Source organism: Macaca fascicularis, chromosome 7 (genome assembly GCF_037993035.2).
Source record: "Macaca fascicularis isolate 582-1 chromosome 7, T2T-MFA8v1.1".
Taxonomy (NCBI): domain Eukaryota; kingdom Metazoa; phylum Chordata; class Mammalia; order Primates; family Cercopithecidae; genus Macaca; species Macaca fascicularis.
The window spans coordinates 17,415,971-17,433,244 of NC_088381.1; the positions used below are offsets into that span (position 1 = coordinate 17,415,971).

Consider the following 17,274-nt stretch of genomic DNA (forward strand, 5'->3'; position numbering starts at 1 on the left):
ACCCACACCCCTGCATTTGTTCAAGCTACCTCTTGGTGCCCCCCCAAAAAAAAAAAAAAAAAAAAACAGCCGGGCACGGTGGCTCACGCCTGTAATCCCAGCACTTTGGGAGGCCGAGACGGGCGGATCACGAGGTCAGGAGATCGAGACCATCCTGGCTAACACGGTGAAACCCTGTCTCTACTAAAAAATACAAAAAACTAGCCGGGCGAGGTGGCGGGCGCCTGTAGTCCCAGCTACTCGGGAGGCTGAGGCAGGAGAATGGCGTAAACCCGGGAGGCGGAGCTTGCAGTGAGCTGAGATCCGGCCACTGCACTCCAGCCTGGGCGACAGAGCAAGACTCCGTCTCAAAAAAAAAAAAAAAAAAAAAAAAACTGAGCTCATTTCCTTGTTTATTCAGTGAATTATATTGAGCTCCTCTGTGCCAGACACTGCCAATCATTAGAAATTTGATACTTCCGAGAGAGGCACAGAGGAAGCACCATTTAAATGCTTTACGCATCTCGAGTTGCTGGCGCTGCACACAACCCTTGTGATGACAATACAATCGTCCCCATTTTACAGGTGAAGAAAGTAGTTCATTGAAGTTGCCTCCCCAAGGCCCTAGAGCTGGGATTGGGGGACTGGATCCCCAGAGTCTAGTCTTACAAAAGAGGTAGCAGGGTTGGGGTGGGGGGTCACTTAAAAGCAAATTTTAAGCAAGTACAACTGCCATGAATGTACATATATGAAGTTATACGTGCACAGCTCAATGAGTTTCCGTAATGACACACACCTCTGAGGCAAGCACCCAGATCAAGAAGCAGACCTTCTTAGCACGCCGGAACAGGCCTTCTTTTGATGGGTAACACCTGGTTTTGCTCAGCCTGGACCACCTCCCCATTTTGCACACCTCAGCCTAATCTCAAAACCTTGCCATACAACGCCAGGCGGTGGACACTCCCTGCCTCACACCCCTGCGTCTGCTAACACCACCCTGAGCCAGAGCACCTCTTGTTTCCTTTACTATCTGTCTTCCTGCCAGGTTGTGAGCTCCCAGAGCCGCAGATGGCATCCGGTTATGTTTGGGTTCTCGGCACCCCATGCTTCCTCTGTGACCTTGGTAAATGGTAGTTTAGTAAATGTTGAGTAAGTGGCGGGGGGGGGGCTCATCCCCATTGTTCCATTTCATAGGGCACAGTGTTTTCCCTTCTAACCCCCTACTCTGACACTTATCCATCCTTCGAGGCTCAAAATGGACCTGATCCCTACTGCGAACAACCCCCATTATCAGTTGGTTCTCAGACTCTACCCTAGTATCTAGAACAGAGATCAACACAGAACAAATACTTAATAAGGGTTTGTTGGCCTGAAGTGAACACCTTCTCAGGGAGGGATAGACATCAAGTGAGAGGATGCCAGGCAAAGTGCCACCCCCAGTAACAGCTGCTTGCATGTGCAGAGGGAGTGCCCGAGGAGGTGGGAGCTCTTGGGGGTCACTAGGGGGCGCTGTGACTATGACTGGATGCCATCTTCTTCCTGCAAGGATGTGAGGGCTCAGTCTCAGGCAGGTGACAGGAGTGGAGTAATGAACGCCGAGACACAGCTCCTGCTCTCCTGGTGCTCACACTCTGGCGTGCAGGCCACAGGATTGCAGATACGGTGACAAAACAATCTGTTCCCCAAACTTCTCCTTATCCCTGAGACCGCCCCAGCCATCCTCTGCTCTGTGCCCACCCACATGACTCAGAACTTTGATCCCTACCTCCATGCCCTGAACAGGCAGTTTCCTCTACTTCAGAAGTCCCCACAGCCCTGGAAAGCTCCTACTTTATCCTGTGCTCCAGCTCACAAAGCTTTCTCTGGCTCTCCAGCCAAAGTTCATTGCTGCCCTCTCCACGCACTCCTGCTCTACACGGCTCTGCTGCATGCATAAGCCCAAGCTAGTGTGTGTCCCCCTTTATCTAGACAAGACTCCTCAGGGCACTGGCCAGGTCTTAGTTATCCTAGCATCTCCCAAACTGGGCCCTGCTTCTGGGTACCAGGTATCTGAAAAATGACTGCTGGAACAAAACAGAGGCCGGTCAAGAGGAGGAGATTAAGGTTAATAAGTGGCTTCGTGGAGAAAGTCTAACATCAGGCGAGTGACCCTGGGCGGTGGCTCACGCCTGTATTTCCAGCACTTTGGGAGGCCGAGGCAGGTGGATCATTTGAGGTCAGGAGTTCGAGACCAGCCTGGCCAACATGGTGACACCCTGTCTCTACTAAAAATACAAAAATTCGCTGGGTGTGGTGGCACACACCTGTAATCCCAGCTACTTGGGAGGTTGAGGCAGGAGAATCGCTTGAACCCGGGAAGTGGAGGTTGTAGTGAACCAAGATGGCACCACTGCACTCCAGCCCAGGTGACAGAGTGAGACTCCATCTTAAAAAAAACAAAATAAAATAAAAAATAAAAACTAGGTGAACAGGGGTATCCAAGAGATTCTTGCACACGTATGTACACAGCATTATTCACAATAGCTAAAACATGGAATCAACCTAAGTGCCTATCAACAGATGAATGGATAAGCAAAATGGAGTGCACACAATCTACATGGTGGAATACTATTCAGCCTTAAAAAGGACGTTCTAAGATACGCTACAATGCAGATGAACCTTGAGGAAACCTATATTATGCTAAGTGAAATAAGCCAGTCACAAAAAGACAATATGATTCCACTCATCTGAAATTCTTAGAGTAGTCAAAATCATAGAGACAGTAGAATGATGGTTGCGGGGGAAAGGGAAATAGAGAATTATTGCTTAATGGGTACGGAATTTCAGTTTTGTAAAAGGAAAAGGCTCAGGAGATGGATGGTGGTAATTGTTGCACAACAATGTCAATGTACTTAGTGCCACTAAACTATATACTTTAAAACGGTTAAGATAGTAAATTTTACATTATATGTATTTTACCACAGTAAAAAAAGATAGGGAAAAAAATGAGATGAGCAGATGGGTGTGGGTGTTCCATGCATACAAAATCACACTGAGGAAAAGCTGGGCAGTGGAGATCCTGGGTTTTGTATGGGATCCACAAGCTGCTCAGTTTGGAAGCAGGGAGGTGGAAGCTGGGAGTTTCGTGGGTGGAGGGGATTTAAGCAGGGGAAAGGAGTGATCTAAACTTTAAAGAGTAGGCCGGGTGCGGTGGCTCATGTCTATAATCCCAGCACTTTGGGAAGCCAAGGTGGGAGGATCACCAGAGGTTGGGAGTTCGAGACCAGCCTGAACAACATAGAGAAACCCCATCTCTACTAAAAATACAAAATTAGCTGAGCGTGGTGGCACATGCTCGGGAGGCTGAGGTGAGAGAATCGCTTGAACCCAGGAGGCAGAGGTTCAGTGAGCTGAGATCACACCACTGAACTCCAACCTGGGCAAAAGAGCAAGACTCTATCTCAAAAAAAAAAAAAAAAAGAATGGGCAGATAAGCAGGCTACATCACCAGAGGTCACAGCACAGGGAGAGGGACAGAGGGAGGAAGCAACACCAAGTTAATTGGGTGAGGGAACCTGTGTGAAGTGCATAGCAGGTCTCTGGTGACGGCTAGTCGAAGGTTGAACACCGGCAGCCTGCAACCATACTTTCACTCAAACAATGGCTTAGTTTCTTTAATTTAGTTGCCAACATTTAAAGAGTCAGAAGGCTTCAATGAAAAACAAAAAATCCATATTGCTAGCTGCTTGTGAGAACTCAGGGAACCTGGCAATCCAGGCACAGAGTTCAGGGTTCTCTTTAGCTGGGCAGGCACTAACCCATTCACAGCCCTCCCCCACCGCACCCAGCATTAGGTGCTTGCCTGGAACTTCTAGGCATTTGCCTCTGGAACCCCTAGCCATCCTTTTTTTTTTTTTAAGACCGAGTTTTGCTCTTGTTCCTCAGGCTGGAGTGCAATGGTGCAATCTCGGTTCACCGCAACCTCCGCCTAACAGGTTCTATCAATCCTCCTACCTCAGTCTCCAGAGTAGCTGGGATTACAGGCATGCACCACCACGCCCAGCTAATTTTTGTATTTTTTTAGTAGAGATAGGGTTTATCAATGTTGATCAGGCTGGTCTCGAACTCCTGATCTCAGGTGATCCGCCTACCTCGGCCTCCCAAAGTGCTGGGATTACAGGCATGAGCCACCACGACCGGCCTAGAAACCCCCAGCATCTTGTGCCTTACAACCCATCTTGCCTTCCCTATATTGGGTAGTTGTCTCGTAAACACTCACAAAAACTGGGCTATTTCTCCCAAACCCATCCCTGCCCACTAAAATAAACAGCCCTGAATGAGGAGTGGTTTGCCCTATTGCACAAGACCACTCCCTTCCCCACCCAGCCACAGCAGGACTAAAGCCTGGGAAGGTAGTACTTTTAAGCTCCCTCTGGGAGAGATTGTTGTCAATAGCTCCACCTGGAAGCCCAAAACCCGGAAGTCCGGGGGTTTCCTAAGCCTTCCCACAGGCTCTCTGAGGGTTTGCCTCTCCTTCCCCACCTGCAGTGGCTCCTGGGGTTGTATCAGAGGAGCCCAGAACCAGGGAGACTAAGAAAACAGACTGGGGAAGAAATAAAGACACCCCTTGTAGTGGAGATGTTTTTTTTTGTTTGTTTGTTTTGTTTTGTTTTTTCAAGGCTATATGTTTAGGAAAAAAAAAAAAAAGAAAACTAAAAAAGGGTATTAACCCAAATGACCATAGTGTTATCTCTCATTGATACAATTACAGACGGTTTTTGTGTTTTTTGTCAACCTGCATTTTCTAAATTTTCTACAATGAATATCTATTGCTTTTGTAATAAGAAAAAGTATTCATATATGTATATAATTTTTTTGGTCGGCGGGTGGTTTGGAGTCTCGCTCTTGTAGCCCAGGCTGGAATGCAGTGGTGCGATCTTGGCTCACTGCAACCTCCATCTCCCGGGTTCAGGTGATTCTCCAGCCTCAGTCTCCCGAGTAGCCAGGACTACAGGTGCCCGCCGCCACATCCGGCTAATTTTTGTATTTTTAGTAGAGATGGGGTTTCTCCATGTTGGCCAGGCTGGTCTCCAACTCCTGACCTCAAATGATCCGCCCGCCTCGGCCTCCCAAAATTCTGGGATTACAGACTTGAGCAACCACCCCTGGCCTCAGATATATTTAAGAAAGAAAGAAATCACCAAAACATGAAGCTCTGAGATGTGGGAGGGACAACAGGGATGGAGAAGAAGACAGAGCTTCTGGAGACCAGGGGAAGGGAGCCACTCCAGACTCTGGTGGCAATGCCACCAACAGAAACAGGGAAGAGCAGAGGAGGGGCAGTTTTAGGGGAAGCAGGCAGAAGGTGAGGGGCCACCCAGCACTAGATGGAGACTGGTTTTATTGATTTTGTCATCGGTCATTTAGCCTTTGTTTGCTTATGTCTTGCCTTATGGGGGAAGAACTGAAGACAGCTTAAAGGAGTCTATAAATTATGAAATAACATGGGTATAAAGTAGAAAGAAGTGGGTTTTTTTGTTTTTTTGTTTGTTTGTTTGTTTTTGTTTTGTTTTGAGACAGAGTCTTGCTCTCTTGCCCAGGCTGGAGTGCAGTGGTGTGAACTCAGCTCACTGCAAGCTCCGCCTCCCAGGTTCACTCCATTCTCCTGCCTCATCCTCCCGAGTAGCTGGGACTACAGGCGCCCGCCATCACACCTGGCTTTTTTTTTTTTTTTTTTGTATTTTTTTGGTAGAGATGGGGTTTCACCGTGTCAGCCAGGATGGTCTCAATCTCCCAACCTTGTGATCCACCGGCCTCGGCCTTCCAAAGTGCTGGGATTACAGGTGTGAGCCACTGCACATGATCCACATGATGCCCTTTGCAACTAGTTTACGGCGTTGAGTTAACCAGCCTGACCATGGAGTTAATCTGTGGTCTCACCATGGACCCCTTTTTTCTTTACTTAGTCTATGAAGAATGAAGGAGCTGGACTAGATAACAAGATCCTTTCTGTCTCCAAACCATGGCCTCCGATTACAGCCTCCGGCAGTGCCCCCTGAGTATAGACCTGATGGAGGCTGTCAGAGCTGAAGGGTTGAGGCCCAGAGAGGGGCAGTGACTGGCCCAAGGTCACACAGCCAGTGGCTAGGGCCATAGCCAGGCCAGGAGGTCAACATTCCAGAGCCTCAAACCCTGTGGCTCTGCAAGTCTCATCTGCTCCAGACACCAGGCTCTTAGCTTCAGTTTCTGTCCTTTTTCTGGAAGTGGGACAAAGGAGCCACAAGCCAAGAAGCTGTCAGGGCTGGTCCCGAGCCCCAGTAGGCTGGGAACCAAAGGTCCACACCCATGTAAACACGGGCCAGCACTGATACCTCTTACTTGGCCCTTGATAGCTCCCTCCACATTAGTTCCCGGCTATTATCTTGCTTATCCCTGCAGGTCTGCTGGGAGCCAGGGAGGGGCACAGAGTATCGGCCCCACTTCACAACCAGGAGAAACTCCGAAGAGGATGAAGGTGGTAATTTGCCAAAGCCACCCATCGAGTCGGGATGGGGCTAAAACGAGAGGCTGAGTCTCTGAGGCCCTGTGGGTGAGAGGGTGGTCAGCAGAGCCTGTTTGCCAGGGGAGGCGAGGGGAGCGGAGGTAGAGAAATGCACACAGTCCCAGGAATCGAGGGTCCACTGTTTCACAAGGAGAGGAATCTCACCACCCTGGAGAGAGACCTATAGGGACAGGCTCTGCTTGCTGGTGCGGGGCTCTGAGGGAAGACAGACAGAAGCAGTGGAACACAGCCACAGGGAATACAGGTCTGAGGGAGGAAGTGATCATGTGGCAGACGTCCCAGGTGTCCCTGGGTGGGGTCTGTGCTGCTTTTCTGCCAGCTCCAAGTTACCCCCAAGGAACTCTTATGCCCACCCGGGACCCAAAGACACCCCTGCTGCCCCTCACTGCTAAGAAGCCAGGAAGTTGTTGGGATACCAGGTGGGGAGAGGGACATTGGCACAGGTGAAGGTCAAGGAGACCATGGAGCTGGTGACAATGACTGAGTCTGCCTTCCAGAGGGGTTACAGGTAGGGGGACCATAACCCAAGTTATTAATAGAGCTCCTGTTCAGTCACAAAATCATTGAGTCTGATAGTGAATTCCATGGTCATCCCAGTTATGGGACCAACACTTTAAGCCTCTACTCATAGAGAAAGTCTTGAGAACATTCCAGTAGGAGGGCAGGCCTGTTCAGTGCTTACACCTGTCCTGTCTCCTGCTCCCTCACTTCCTAGCCTAGGACAACCTGGTGAGTCCCAGAAACCATACCTCCTACTGTTGCCCTCTAAGGGAACCATTTCTGGGGAGCAGAACCCCCATATGGAACACCGGGAAGAGGCCTGGACCCAGTGTCCGGAAACCTGGGACCAACGCCCAGCTCTGCCTTAACCTTGGTCGTGTTGCTCAGTCCATCCCCTCATCTGAAAACTGGTGCTAATAAAAGCCGTCTGGGCCGGGCATGGTAGTTCACACTTACAATCCCAACACTTTGGGAGGCTCAGGTGGGCAGATCACTTGAGCTCAGCAGTTCGAGACCAGCCCAGACAACATAGTGAAACCCTGTCTCTACAAAAACTACAGAAATTAACTGGGCATGGTGGTGCACGCCTGTAGTCCCAGGTACTCGGGAGGATGAGATGAGAGAATCCCCTGAGCTCAGGAAGTCAAGGCTGCAGTGAGCTGTAATCACAACACTGTGCTCCAGCCTATAGGTCAGAGTGAGACCTTGTCTCAAAAACAAAACAAAAGTTCTGGGAGCAGTGGCTCATGTCTGTAATCCCTGCACTTTGGGAGGCCCAGGTAGACGAATCACCTGAGGTCAAGAGTTCGAGACCAACCTAGCCAACATGGTGAAACCCCATCTCTACTAAAAATACAAAAATTAGCCAGGTGTGGTGGCACATGCCTATAATCCCACCTACTCGGGAGGCTGAAGCAGGAGAATCACTTGAACCCAGGGGCAGAGGTTGCAGTGAACCAAGATCACGCCATTGCAGTCCAGCCTGGGCAATAGAGCAAGACTTCGTCTCAAAAAAAAAAAAAGAAAGAAAGAAAGAAAGAAAGAAAGAAAGAAAGAAAGAAAAAGAAAGAAAGAAAGAGTAAAAGAAAGCTGCTGCCTGGGCCATCTTGGAGTTCAGTTGTAAGGATGTATTAGAGTGGAGGATGGGAGGCAGCCTCTGCATGACTGCATACAGAGGCACTGGTGCCCAGGTCCAGGAAGTTACTCCCTGCTATTGCCACAGGGTGACTAATGTGGCCCCTCGGCTGGGTTCTGCTAACTGGGGATCTGGCCCAGGCCCAAGGAGGGCTCTGGGAACAGGGTTTCCTGGCAGCTGAGACACAGTGGGCAGGTCTGACCTGTGAGAACCGCAGTTACTGCCTGAGGCCTGGGCTGGTTACAGAAGGGGCCGGTGCTCCTGACGCAGTCTGCTCTCGGTCTCACTCTCTGTAGCTCGTTCCCAGGAGAATGGGGAGCTCAGGGAGGGTGTGTCACCTCTGCCCTGGGCACCACTCTGCTCCCAGGGAGAAAGCAAGGACACAGTTCCTTCAGGTGTGCACACACTCACACTCACACCAGCCCGGTCCCAGCGTGCACACCCAGCACAAACATGCACATAGAGATCCACACAGAGATGAGCACAGGTACACACAGATGCAGACACACTGCCCCAAGAAAGGAGGTCCAGCCTAGCTGTATACACACAGGCATAGATACGCATATACAGTTCTGTATAATACACACTTTTTCTTTTTTCTTTTTTTTTTTGAGATGGAGTCTCTGTCGCCCAGGCTGAAGTGCAGTGGCGAAATCTTGGCTCACTGCAACCTCCGCCTCCCGGGTTCAAGTGATTCTCCTGCCTCAGCCTCTTGAGTAGCTGGGATTACAGGCATGTGCCACCAAGCTCAGATAATTTTTGTATTTTTTAGTAGAGACGGGGTTTCACTATATTGGTCAGGTTGGTCTCAAACTCCTGACCTCAGGTGATCCAAGCACCTCAGTCTCCCAAAGTGCTGGAATTATAGGCATGAGCCACCACGCTTGGCCTTATAATACACATTTCTCTTTTTTTTTTTTTTTTTTTTTGAGACAGAGTCTTGCTCTGTCGCCCAGGCTGGGGTACAGTGGCCGGATCTCAGCTCACTGCAAGCTCCGCCTCCCGGGTTTAGACCATTCTCCTGCCTCAGCCTCCCGAGTAGCTGGGACTACAGGCGCCGCCACCTCGCCCGGCTAGTTTTTTGTATTTTTTAGTAGAGACGGGGTTTCACCGTGTTAGCCAGGATGGTCTCGATCTCCTGACCTCGTGATCCGCCCGTCTCGGCCTCCCAAAGTGCTGGGATTACAGGCTTGAGCCACCGCGCCCGGCCTATAATACACATTTCTAATGACACGTGTGATACAGATACACAGGCATATACACATCTTGCGCAAAGGTACACACTGTATTTATAGACATAGATACACAGACGTGCACATATATGGAACTACTGTATTTAGAGTTTTTGCACAAAGACAACACCCACTTTAAATATACAAGAGCAAAACCAGGGACACAGGGAAAGGTACATGGACACGAATATATACGCACCTTGTCAGCATTTAGCATTTATTGAACATCCTACAATCTGTTACTCGTGTTCCACTAGAAAGAGACCCCCACACAGAGTCATAGACACAGAAACCCAAACATTCTCATCAGTTCCACTCAGGATTATATGGAGGCCCAGTCTCCAAGCCAAAGATGAAGAACTTTTTTTTCTGCAGATAGTCAATGAGCCATGGTGGATAAAACAATCAGTTGTAGATGTAGTGTCATCTATAATAGAGAAAAACAGGTTAAAGGTAAATAACCTACATGCCCCCAGATGGGGATCTAGCTAAAGGTATTCAGGTCAGAGTGGAACAGTAAGGAAACGTACACATACAGTTACAGCCTCATGGTCAGAGTTTATAACATAGACGGTTAAGTTTTTAAATTAAAGAAAATTGTCTATACAGCATGATCACAAAAAGTGTGTAAAGAAATATGCGTAGGGCCAAGAATGGTGGCCCACACCTGTAATCCCAGCACTTTGGGAGGCCGAGACGGGTGGATCACCTGAGGTCAGGCGTTCGAGACCAGTATGCCCAATATGGTGAAACCCTGTCTCTGCTAAAAATACAAAAATTAGCTGGACATGGTGGTGCAAGCCTGTAATCCCAGCTACTCAAGAGGTTGAGGCAGGAGAATCCCTTGAACTAGGGAGGCAGAGGTTGCAGTGAGATGAGATCGCGCCATTGCACACCAGCCTGGGTGACAGAGCAAGACTCCGTCTAAAAAAAAAAAAAGATGCATAGAAGAAAAGATTGGAAGGAATTACACCCAAATATTATTATTGATTGTCTTTGGGAATTAAGACCTTCGAATACTTTTTTTTTGCTTTGAGACAGAGTCTTGCTCTGTTGCCAGGCAGGAGTGCAGTTGCGCATTCTTGGCTCACTGCAACCTCTGCCTCCTGGGTTCAAGCGATTCTCCTGCCTCAGTCTCCCAAGTACCTGGGATAACAGGCACGTGCCACCACACCCAGCAAAGTTTTGTATTTTTAGTAAAGACGGGGTTTCACCATGTTGATCAGGCTGGTCTTGCTCTCCTGACCTCGTGATCCGCCCACCTCGGCCTCCCAAAGTGCTGGGATTACAGGCATGAGCCACCGCACCCGGCCTAGAATACTTTTTAAGATTTTTTAATCTTCTAAATCTTTGGATTTTCTAATTGTTATAAGTATTTATTATGAAAAAAAAGACATTATTTTTTTAAAAATCTAGCCAGGTGAGGTGGCTCACACCTGTAATCCCAGCAATTTGGGAGGCCAAGGCAGAAGGATCACTTGTGCTCAGGAATTTGAGACTAATCTGAACAACATAACTACACCCCAACCCTACAAAAAAAAAAAAACTTTGAATTAGGTGTGTACCTAATGGTAGTGCACGTCTATAGTTCTAGCTACTTGGGAGACTGAGACAGAAGCATTGCTTGAGCCTAGAAGTTCAAGGCTGCAGTGAGCCATGATCACACCACTGCACTCCAGCCTGGGTGACAGTGCAAGACCCTGCCTCAAAAAAGTGGAAAATGGCTGGGCATCATTGCTCACGCCTGTAATCCGAGCACTTTGGGAAGTGCTCGGATGATCCAAAGATGGCGGATCACTTGCGGTCAGGAGTTCGAGACCAGCCTGGCCAACATGGTGAAACTTCATCTCTACTAAAAATACAAAAATGAGCTGGGCATGGTGGTGCGCACCTCTAATCCCAGCTACTTGGGAGACTGAGGTAGGAGACTTGCTTGAACCTGGGAGGTGGAGGTTTCAGTGAGCCAAGATCACGTCACTGCACTCCAGCCTGGGCAACAGAGTGAGACACTGTCTCAAAAAAAAAAAAAAAAGAAAAATTACCTGGATGTGGTGGTGGATGCCTGTAATCTGAGGTACTTGGGAGGCTGAGGCAGGAGAATCACTTGAACCCAGGAGGCGGAGGCTGCAGTGAGCCAAGACTGTGCCACTGTACTACAGCCTGGGTGACAGAGTGGGACTCCATCTCCAAAAAAAAAAAAAAAGAGGGCTGGGTGCAGTGGCTCACGCCTGTAATTCCAGCACTTCGGGAGGCCGAGGCGGGCGGATAACAAGATTAGGAGATCGAGACCATCCTGGCTAACACGGTGAAACCCCGTCTCTAGTAAAAATACAAAAAATTAGCCAGGCATGGTGACGGGCGCCTGTAGTCCCAGCTACTCTGGAGGCTGAGGCAGGAGAATGGTGTGAACCCAGCAGGTGGAGCTTGCAGTGAGCCAAGATAGCACTACTGTACACCAGCCTGGGCCGCAGAGCGAGACTCCATCTCAAAATAAAAGAAAGAAAAAATTGAAAAAATCAACTAAGGGTTATACAGACATTAAAGGCAATTTACATTGATAAGGACATATGTAAGAATGTATATGTAAGAAACATATAATTTTATCCAATTCATATGATAAATATTCCTTTAAATACAGATTTAAAATAGCAGAGAAAAGGGAAAAGAGACCAAGGAAACAGAGAGATAAAAACAAAAAATCTACCCCAGAAAAGTAGCTACCATATTCTAGAGGAACAGACGGAACCAAAGAGAACCAGTGGATTAGGTGAATCCCTCTTGACCTGCACAGGCTTGGGGCCAGAGCCTTAGAGGTCCTTTCCAGCAAGCCGTTGACCTTAGACCTCAGTCTTCAGGCTCCAAATCTGGAGGTGAACTTAATCCTCCCAGTCTCTCCAGGGCTCACTGGCTGGCTTTTTATTCCTAAGCATTTCGGGGTCAGCAGTAAACATTGCCTGAGCCCCAGACTTTGTGGGAGCAAAAGGTACTTACATGTGGCTCTCTCTCTCTCTCTCTCTCTCTCTCTCTTGCTTCATTTAGTGGGGAAGATGCAGGCTGAGTCAGTGACAGAATGCCCAGTGTCCTCAGTGTGCCAAGGGAGCAGTGAACACACTGATACAGTTAAGTGTCCTTTCTGGAGGAGGGAGGTATTCAAAGCTGGTTGTCATGAGGAGAAACGGGGCATCTGGGAGGTGGCAGGGGGCACTTTCCAAACTAGGGGATCTGGCACAAGCCAAGACTGGGAGTCAGGAAGTCGGGGACAGCTGGGGATCACCGGAGCGAGCTGTCCTGGTCCAGGGTGCTGTCAGATTTGAGAGGGCCTTGAATGCTGAAATGAGGCGCTCAAAGTTCATCATCAACAGTGAGAGCCAGTAACAGTCTTGAGTCTTGAGTTGGGGGGTGCCAGAGTGAACACAGCAGCACAGGACAGATTGGACTGGGGAGCTGCAGTGACAGGGACCTTGGGGTGTGGGTGACAGAAGTCCTGACCAGGCTTGGAGACCCAGCAAGAGAGGAGGCATGGTGACCAAGGTTTCAATCTGGGTGACACGGATATACTGGTACCACAAGAGAGAATTAGGGAAGAAGTTGGAGGTAGGGGCGGGTATAAGGATAACCCCCTTGCAGGGGATGATCCCCACTCCCAGGCACCTCCAAGGCCCCTCAGAACAAGTTTAAGAAACTGAAACCCAGTCTGAGTCCTGAGTCCTTCATTTTTCAAATGAAGACTGAGGCATAGAGAAGGGAAATGATTTGCCTAAGGTCATGGTTGGTGTCAGAGTCTGAACTTGAACTCAGCTTTCTGCCCCAGAGGGAAGTGTGTCAGGCTGGGTTGAGGTAACAACAGGCCATGCTGTTGGGGTGTGAGACCCTCAGCACCTCCACCTGAGGGGTAAAGGGAACAGAAGGAGCTCCAGGTGGCAGAGCTCTGGGGACAGGCCCTGGTGGGGCAGGAAGTGGACGGTCTTGGCTAAAACTAAACTTGGGGATTATCTGAAGTTTCACTTGGCTAGGATTTCTGTCCCTCAGCCATGCTCTTTCACACACACAGGCACACACAGAGACAGACAGACACACACACACACGCGCGCACACACACATACACACACAGCTGTAGCTTTCTGAGGAGAGAGCTGGGCCCAGAGGTGGGCTGGGCCAGGGCATGAGTGCTCACCTGACCCAGGAGCTGCCTAGCAGGTGTGCCTTAGAAATTCCTCTCCCAGCCGGGCCCAGTGGCTCACGCCTGTAATCCCAGCACTTTGGAAGGCCAAGGCGGGCAGATCATGAGGTCAGGAGGTCGAGACCAGCCTGACCAACATGATGAAACCTCGTCTCTACTAAAAATACAAAAATGAGCCAGGCGTGGTGACGCGCGCCTGTAATCCTAGCTACTCAGGAGGCTGAGGGAGGAGACTCGCTTGAACCCGAGAGGCAGAGGTTACACTGAGCCCAGATCGCGCCACTGCACTCCAGCCTGGGTGACAGAGCGAGGCTCTGCCTCAAAAGAAAAAAAAAAAGAAAGAAACAAATTCCTCTCCCAGAGTAACACATAATCCTGTACCCAACTCTAGAGTTTGCAAAGTGCTCTTACAGTCACTGGGTGATACATATCATTTAAGCTACTACCTTTTCTGTCTGGCTCTCAGTCTCCTTGTGGTAAAGTAAGTTTTTGTTTTGTTTCATTTTCCCCCTGGGTGTCCTTCAAAGTCCGTTCAAGCTCCAATATGAGAGAATGTTCTCTGGATCCCTGCTCCTCTCCAAGTCCTCTCCCAATGAACCCACTCTTGCACAGGATTTTTGGGGCCAAACCTCTATTTAAATTGTTCACAAGCAGCACTCTGACCTTCGCTAGGTCCTTAGGTGCCAAGGCTGAAGACTGGGTCCAACCCAAGTCTAAGAACTTTGGCCAGTGATTGAGGTTTAGGCTTATGTTCAGGCTGTGAATGGAGGTCAGGGGGATGGTCCCCTAACCTGAGCCCCTGGGCCCTGTGAACTGCCAGAAGGAACAGAGCAGAAAAGTTAGAAGGCTGGGGACTGACCTTGAGCCCCAGCGCTGAGCATGGTGCTCTAGAAAGGAGGGGTGGAGGGGAGGGGCTCCACCCACCAGGTGAGGTCATGGGAAACCAGCTCTGGCGCTGACACCTGGGGAAACCCGTTTCCAGGCCGCTTCCCACGCTAGCTCTCCTGGGAACCAGCTGAGCCCCAAGCGGGGAGCCCCACACCTACCCCCACAGTCCAGTTCCCATCGCACTGCCCCCACCACCAGTCCAGCCCCCACCCTTCAATCTAGCTTTAGTCTTTTGGTCCCCAGTCTGTCTCTAGCCAGGCAGTTGGGCCTTGAGGAGGGTTATGAGGGAGCAGTGGGCTCCAGGAAATGACAGAGACAACACACAGCTTCACAGACTTCAGGTTTTATTTGCAGACTCTGCACTGCTCTAGCTTCTAGGCTGTGTGACCTTGAGGAAAGGGATGATCCCCAACCCCGTCCTCCTTCAGGCTCTAATTTGCAGCTCCTCCCCCTCCTTTTTGCTGGGCCTTGACTCTCACTTCCTGCCCCACTCCTGGCCCAGCCAGTTTGGGCAGTGCCTAGGGAGCCCAGAGACCCAGTTCTTCCCAGGGGCCAGCCCCGCCCTCCCTGGCCTTGGGGGTTGAGGGCCGCCCAGGTGTCAGCCTGCTCCTCATCCATTCCACTTCCCTCTCTCCTCCTCCTCGTCATCTTCCTTCCAGGCCCAGCCCTTATCCACCATCAGTTCCAGGCTCCAAGGCCTCTTTTTCCTGCTCTCTCTCTCAGTCTCTCGCCCACTCCATCCCAAACTTCTCTCCAAATCAGGGTTGAACCCCTTCCAGCCCTTCACAATGCCAGGTGTTCCCCAAGCTCTTTCTCACCCCTGTGCCAAGGAAGGGTCCTAATTCAGCCAGGCTGACCTGAGGGCCCAGGACAAGAAACTGGGAACTGGATCCCAAACTACTCGGAGGTGACTGACCCTGTTAGGACCATCCCATGAAAATCAAAGTGCCAGGTTTTTTTCTGTGAGCTTTGACTGGAGAAATCCAAATCAGAGCCTTCCCTCCTAAGCTCACCCAGGCATATCAGAGTGGGCAGTTAGAGGCCCATGTCCCCCGAGTGTTCGGAAGGGAACTGAATCCCATGAGGTGGCCAGGCCCTGCCAGTAGCTCCCGCTAAGGCCCGGGTGCCCCAGGTCTCAGAAGTCTCTGGCCTCCTGCCTACCACTTACTATGCAGCCATAGCTGCTCAAACGAAGCAGAAGAACTTCTTCCAGCGGCAGCGGGAGAGGGTGCGCACACCTTTGGCATTCAGTTTCTTCTCCAGCCGGGCTTTGTGCTCTATGGCACTGAGAATGGCCGAGTCAAATACTTCCTTCAGGTTCTTCTGCGTCAAGGCTGAGCACTCCAGGTAGCAGCAGGCTCGGATCTTCTCGGCCAGACCCTGAGCCTGGGGTTGGGGCACGGGGACCTCCCGGCCCCCCTGGTCCAGCTGAATCAGTACGTTGACATCGTCCCTCAGGTCGGCCTGGGTGCCCACCAGCAGAACAGGCGCCTGGGGGTTGTGCGTGCGGATCTCGGGCAGCCATTTCTCTGTGATGTTTTGAAAGGAGCTGGGCTGCACCACGCTGAAGCACGCCAGGAAGACATCGGTATCCGGGTAGCAAAGGGAACGAAGTCGGTCAAAATCCTCCTGGGGTGAGAAGGCCAGGTGGTAAGGATTAGCCCCCACCCCGCTACAGGGAATCCATTTCTCACCCGGGGCTGGAATCCTGAGATTCCAACAGCCCAAGGCTTTCTCCATTCTTGCTCCATGTGGGGTCCTCCCAGCCTCCAGCCCACCTCCCCGCAGATCAGTAGAAGCCGCGCCCAGCTTCTCACCTGTCCGGCTGTGTCCCAGAGCTCAATGCGCACCGGGGCTCCATCCACCAGGACTTGAACTGCAGGGGCGGGGCGGGGAGAGCCTGAGTTAGGAAGGGCGTCCCGGGCCACACCAGCGCCACCTCGGGGCCTGCTCCAGTCTCCTCCCCGGGGTCCTCTGCGCCTCCCGCCGCGACGCCCGCCCCAGCTCCCGTGTGCACAGCCCCGCCGCAGCCACGCGGCCGCCTGGGCGATTGAACGTACGTACCGGAGAAGGTGTCCAGCGCAGTGGGCCGGTAGCGCGCGGGGTACCCATTGCAGGTGTAGCTGACGATGAGGCTGCTCTTGCCCACGGCACCGTCGCCCACCAGCACGCACTTGATGCCCAGCTCTTGGGGCGCGCTACGCCGCCGCGGGGGAGGGGTCGGGGTCCGGAGTGGGGGCGGCTCGGCCTCGCTCAGCTCCCGCGGCGGCATGGCCCGCTCTGGGGGCAGCAGAGGGGCCAGCCCGGGACTCGGCTTCGCTGCGCTGGGTGAAGCAGGTCCCGCTGGCTGCCTCTGACTGAGTAGGTCCAGGCTGGGCGCGTCGGCCCAGCGCTACCAGCGGGTTTGTGTAGGGCCCCGCCCACCTCATCTACATGTCTCAGGCGGCCCTGGACCCCACCCACCGGCGAAGACCTCCCGCGGCCGGGCACCTAAGAGGCCCGGCGAGGAGGAGGAAAACCCCGGGAGGAGGAAAGGCAGGCAGAATGCTGGAGCCCCAAGAATCACGTAGGTACAAGGACAAAGAATCGTCAAATGAGAATACCAAGAAGAGACAGACATCCATGATTTATTGTTAGGAGGAAGAAGCAAGTTGCAGAACATGTAATAGAGTATGTTCAGGTTAAACAAATGTGCAAATTGAACCTTGTTCAACTTACAACAAAAAAACTCTATACATATGTTTGCATGAGTATTAAAAAGTTGGGATAATTTTATTAATGAAATAATTATTTTTTTTTAATATAGAGGCTGGGAGCA

At 51.0% G+C, this 17,274-nt stretch overlaps 1 protein-coding gene across 1 annotated transcript; it reads right to left on the reverse strand.

Moving 5' to 3' along the window:
* Nucleotides 1–14,783: 14,783 nt before the first annotated feature.
* RHOV (ras homolog family member V) lies at nucleotides 14,784–16,825 on the reverse strand. The gene is made up of 3 exons (XM_005559223.4): nucleotides 16,521–16,825; nucleotides 16,274–16,332; nucleotides 14,784–16,085 (listed from the first exon to the last, which is right to left on the reverse strand). The coding sequence occupies exons 1-3, from the start codon at nucleotides 16,726–16,728 to the stop codon at nucleotides 15,642–15,644; spliced, it is 711 nt and encodes a 236-aa protein (XP_005559280.1). The 5' UTR covers nucleotides 16,729–16,825; the 3' UTR covers nucleotides 14,784–15,641.
* Nucleotides 16,826–17,274: the final 449 nt, after the last annotated feature.

Excerpts from the sequence above, each read along its gene's own strand:
- RHOV (XM_005559223.4), bottom strand. The coding sequence starts at position 16,728 with ATGCCGCCGCGGGAGCTGAGCGAGGCCGAGCCGCCCCCACTCCGGACC. Across the intron at positions 16,333-16,520 it reads TGCGCTGGACACCTTCTCCG|TTCAAGTCCTGGTGGATGGA; the intron begins GTACGTACGTTC and ends CCGCCCCTGCAG. Across the intron at positions 16,086-16,273 it reads TCTGGGACACAGCCGGACAG|GAGGATTTTGACCGACTTCG; the intron begins GTGAGAAGCTGG and ends TTCTCACCCCAG.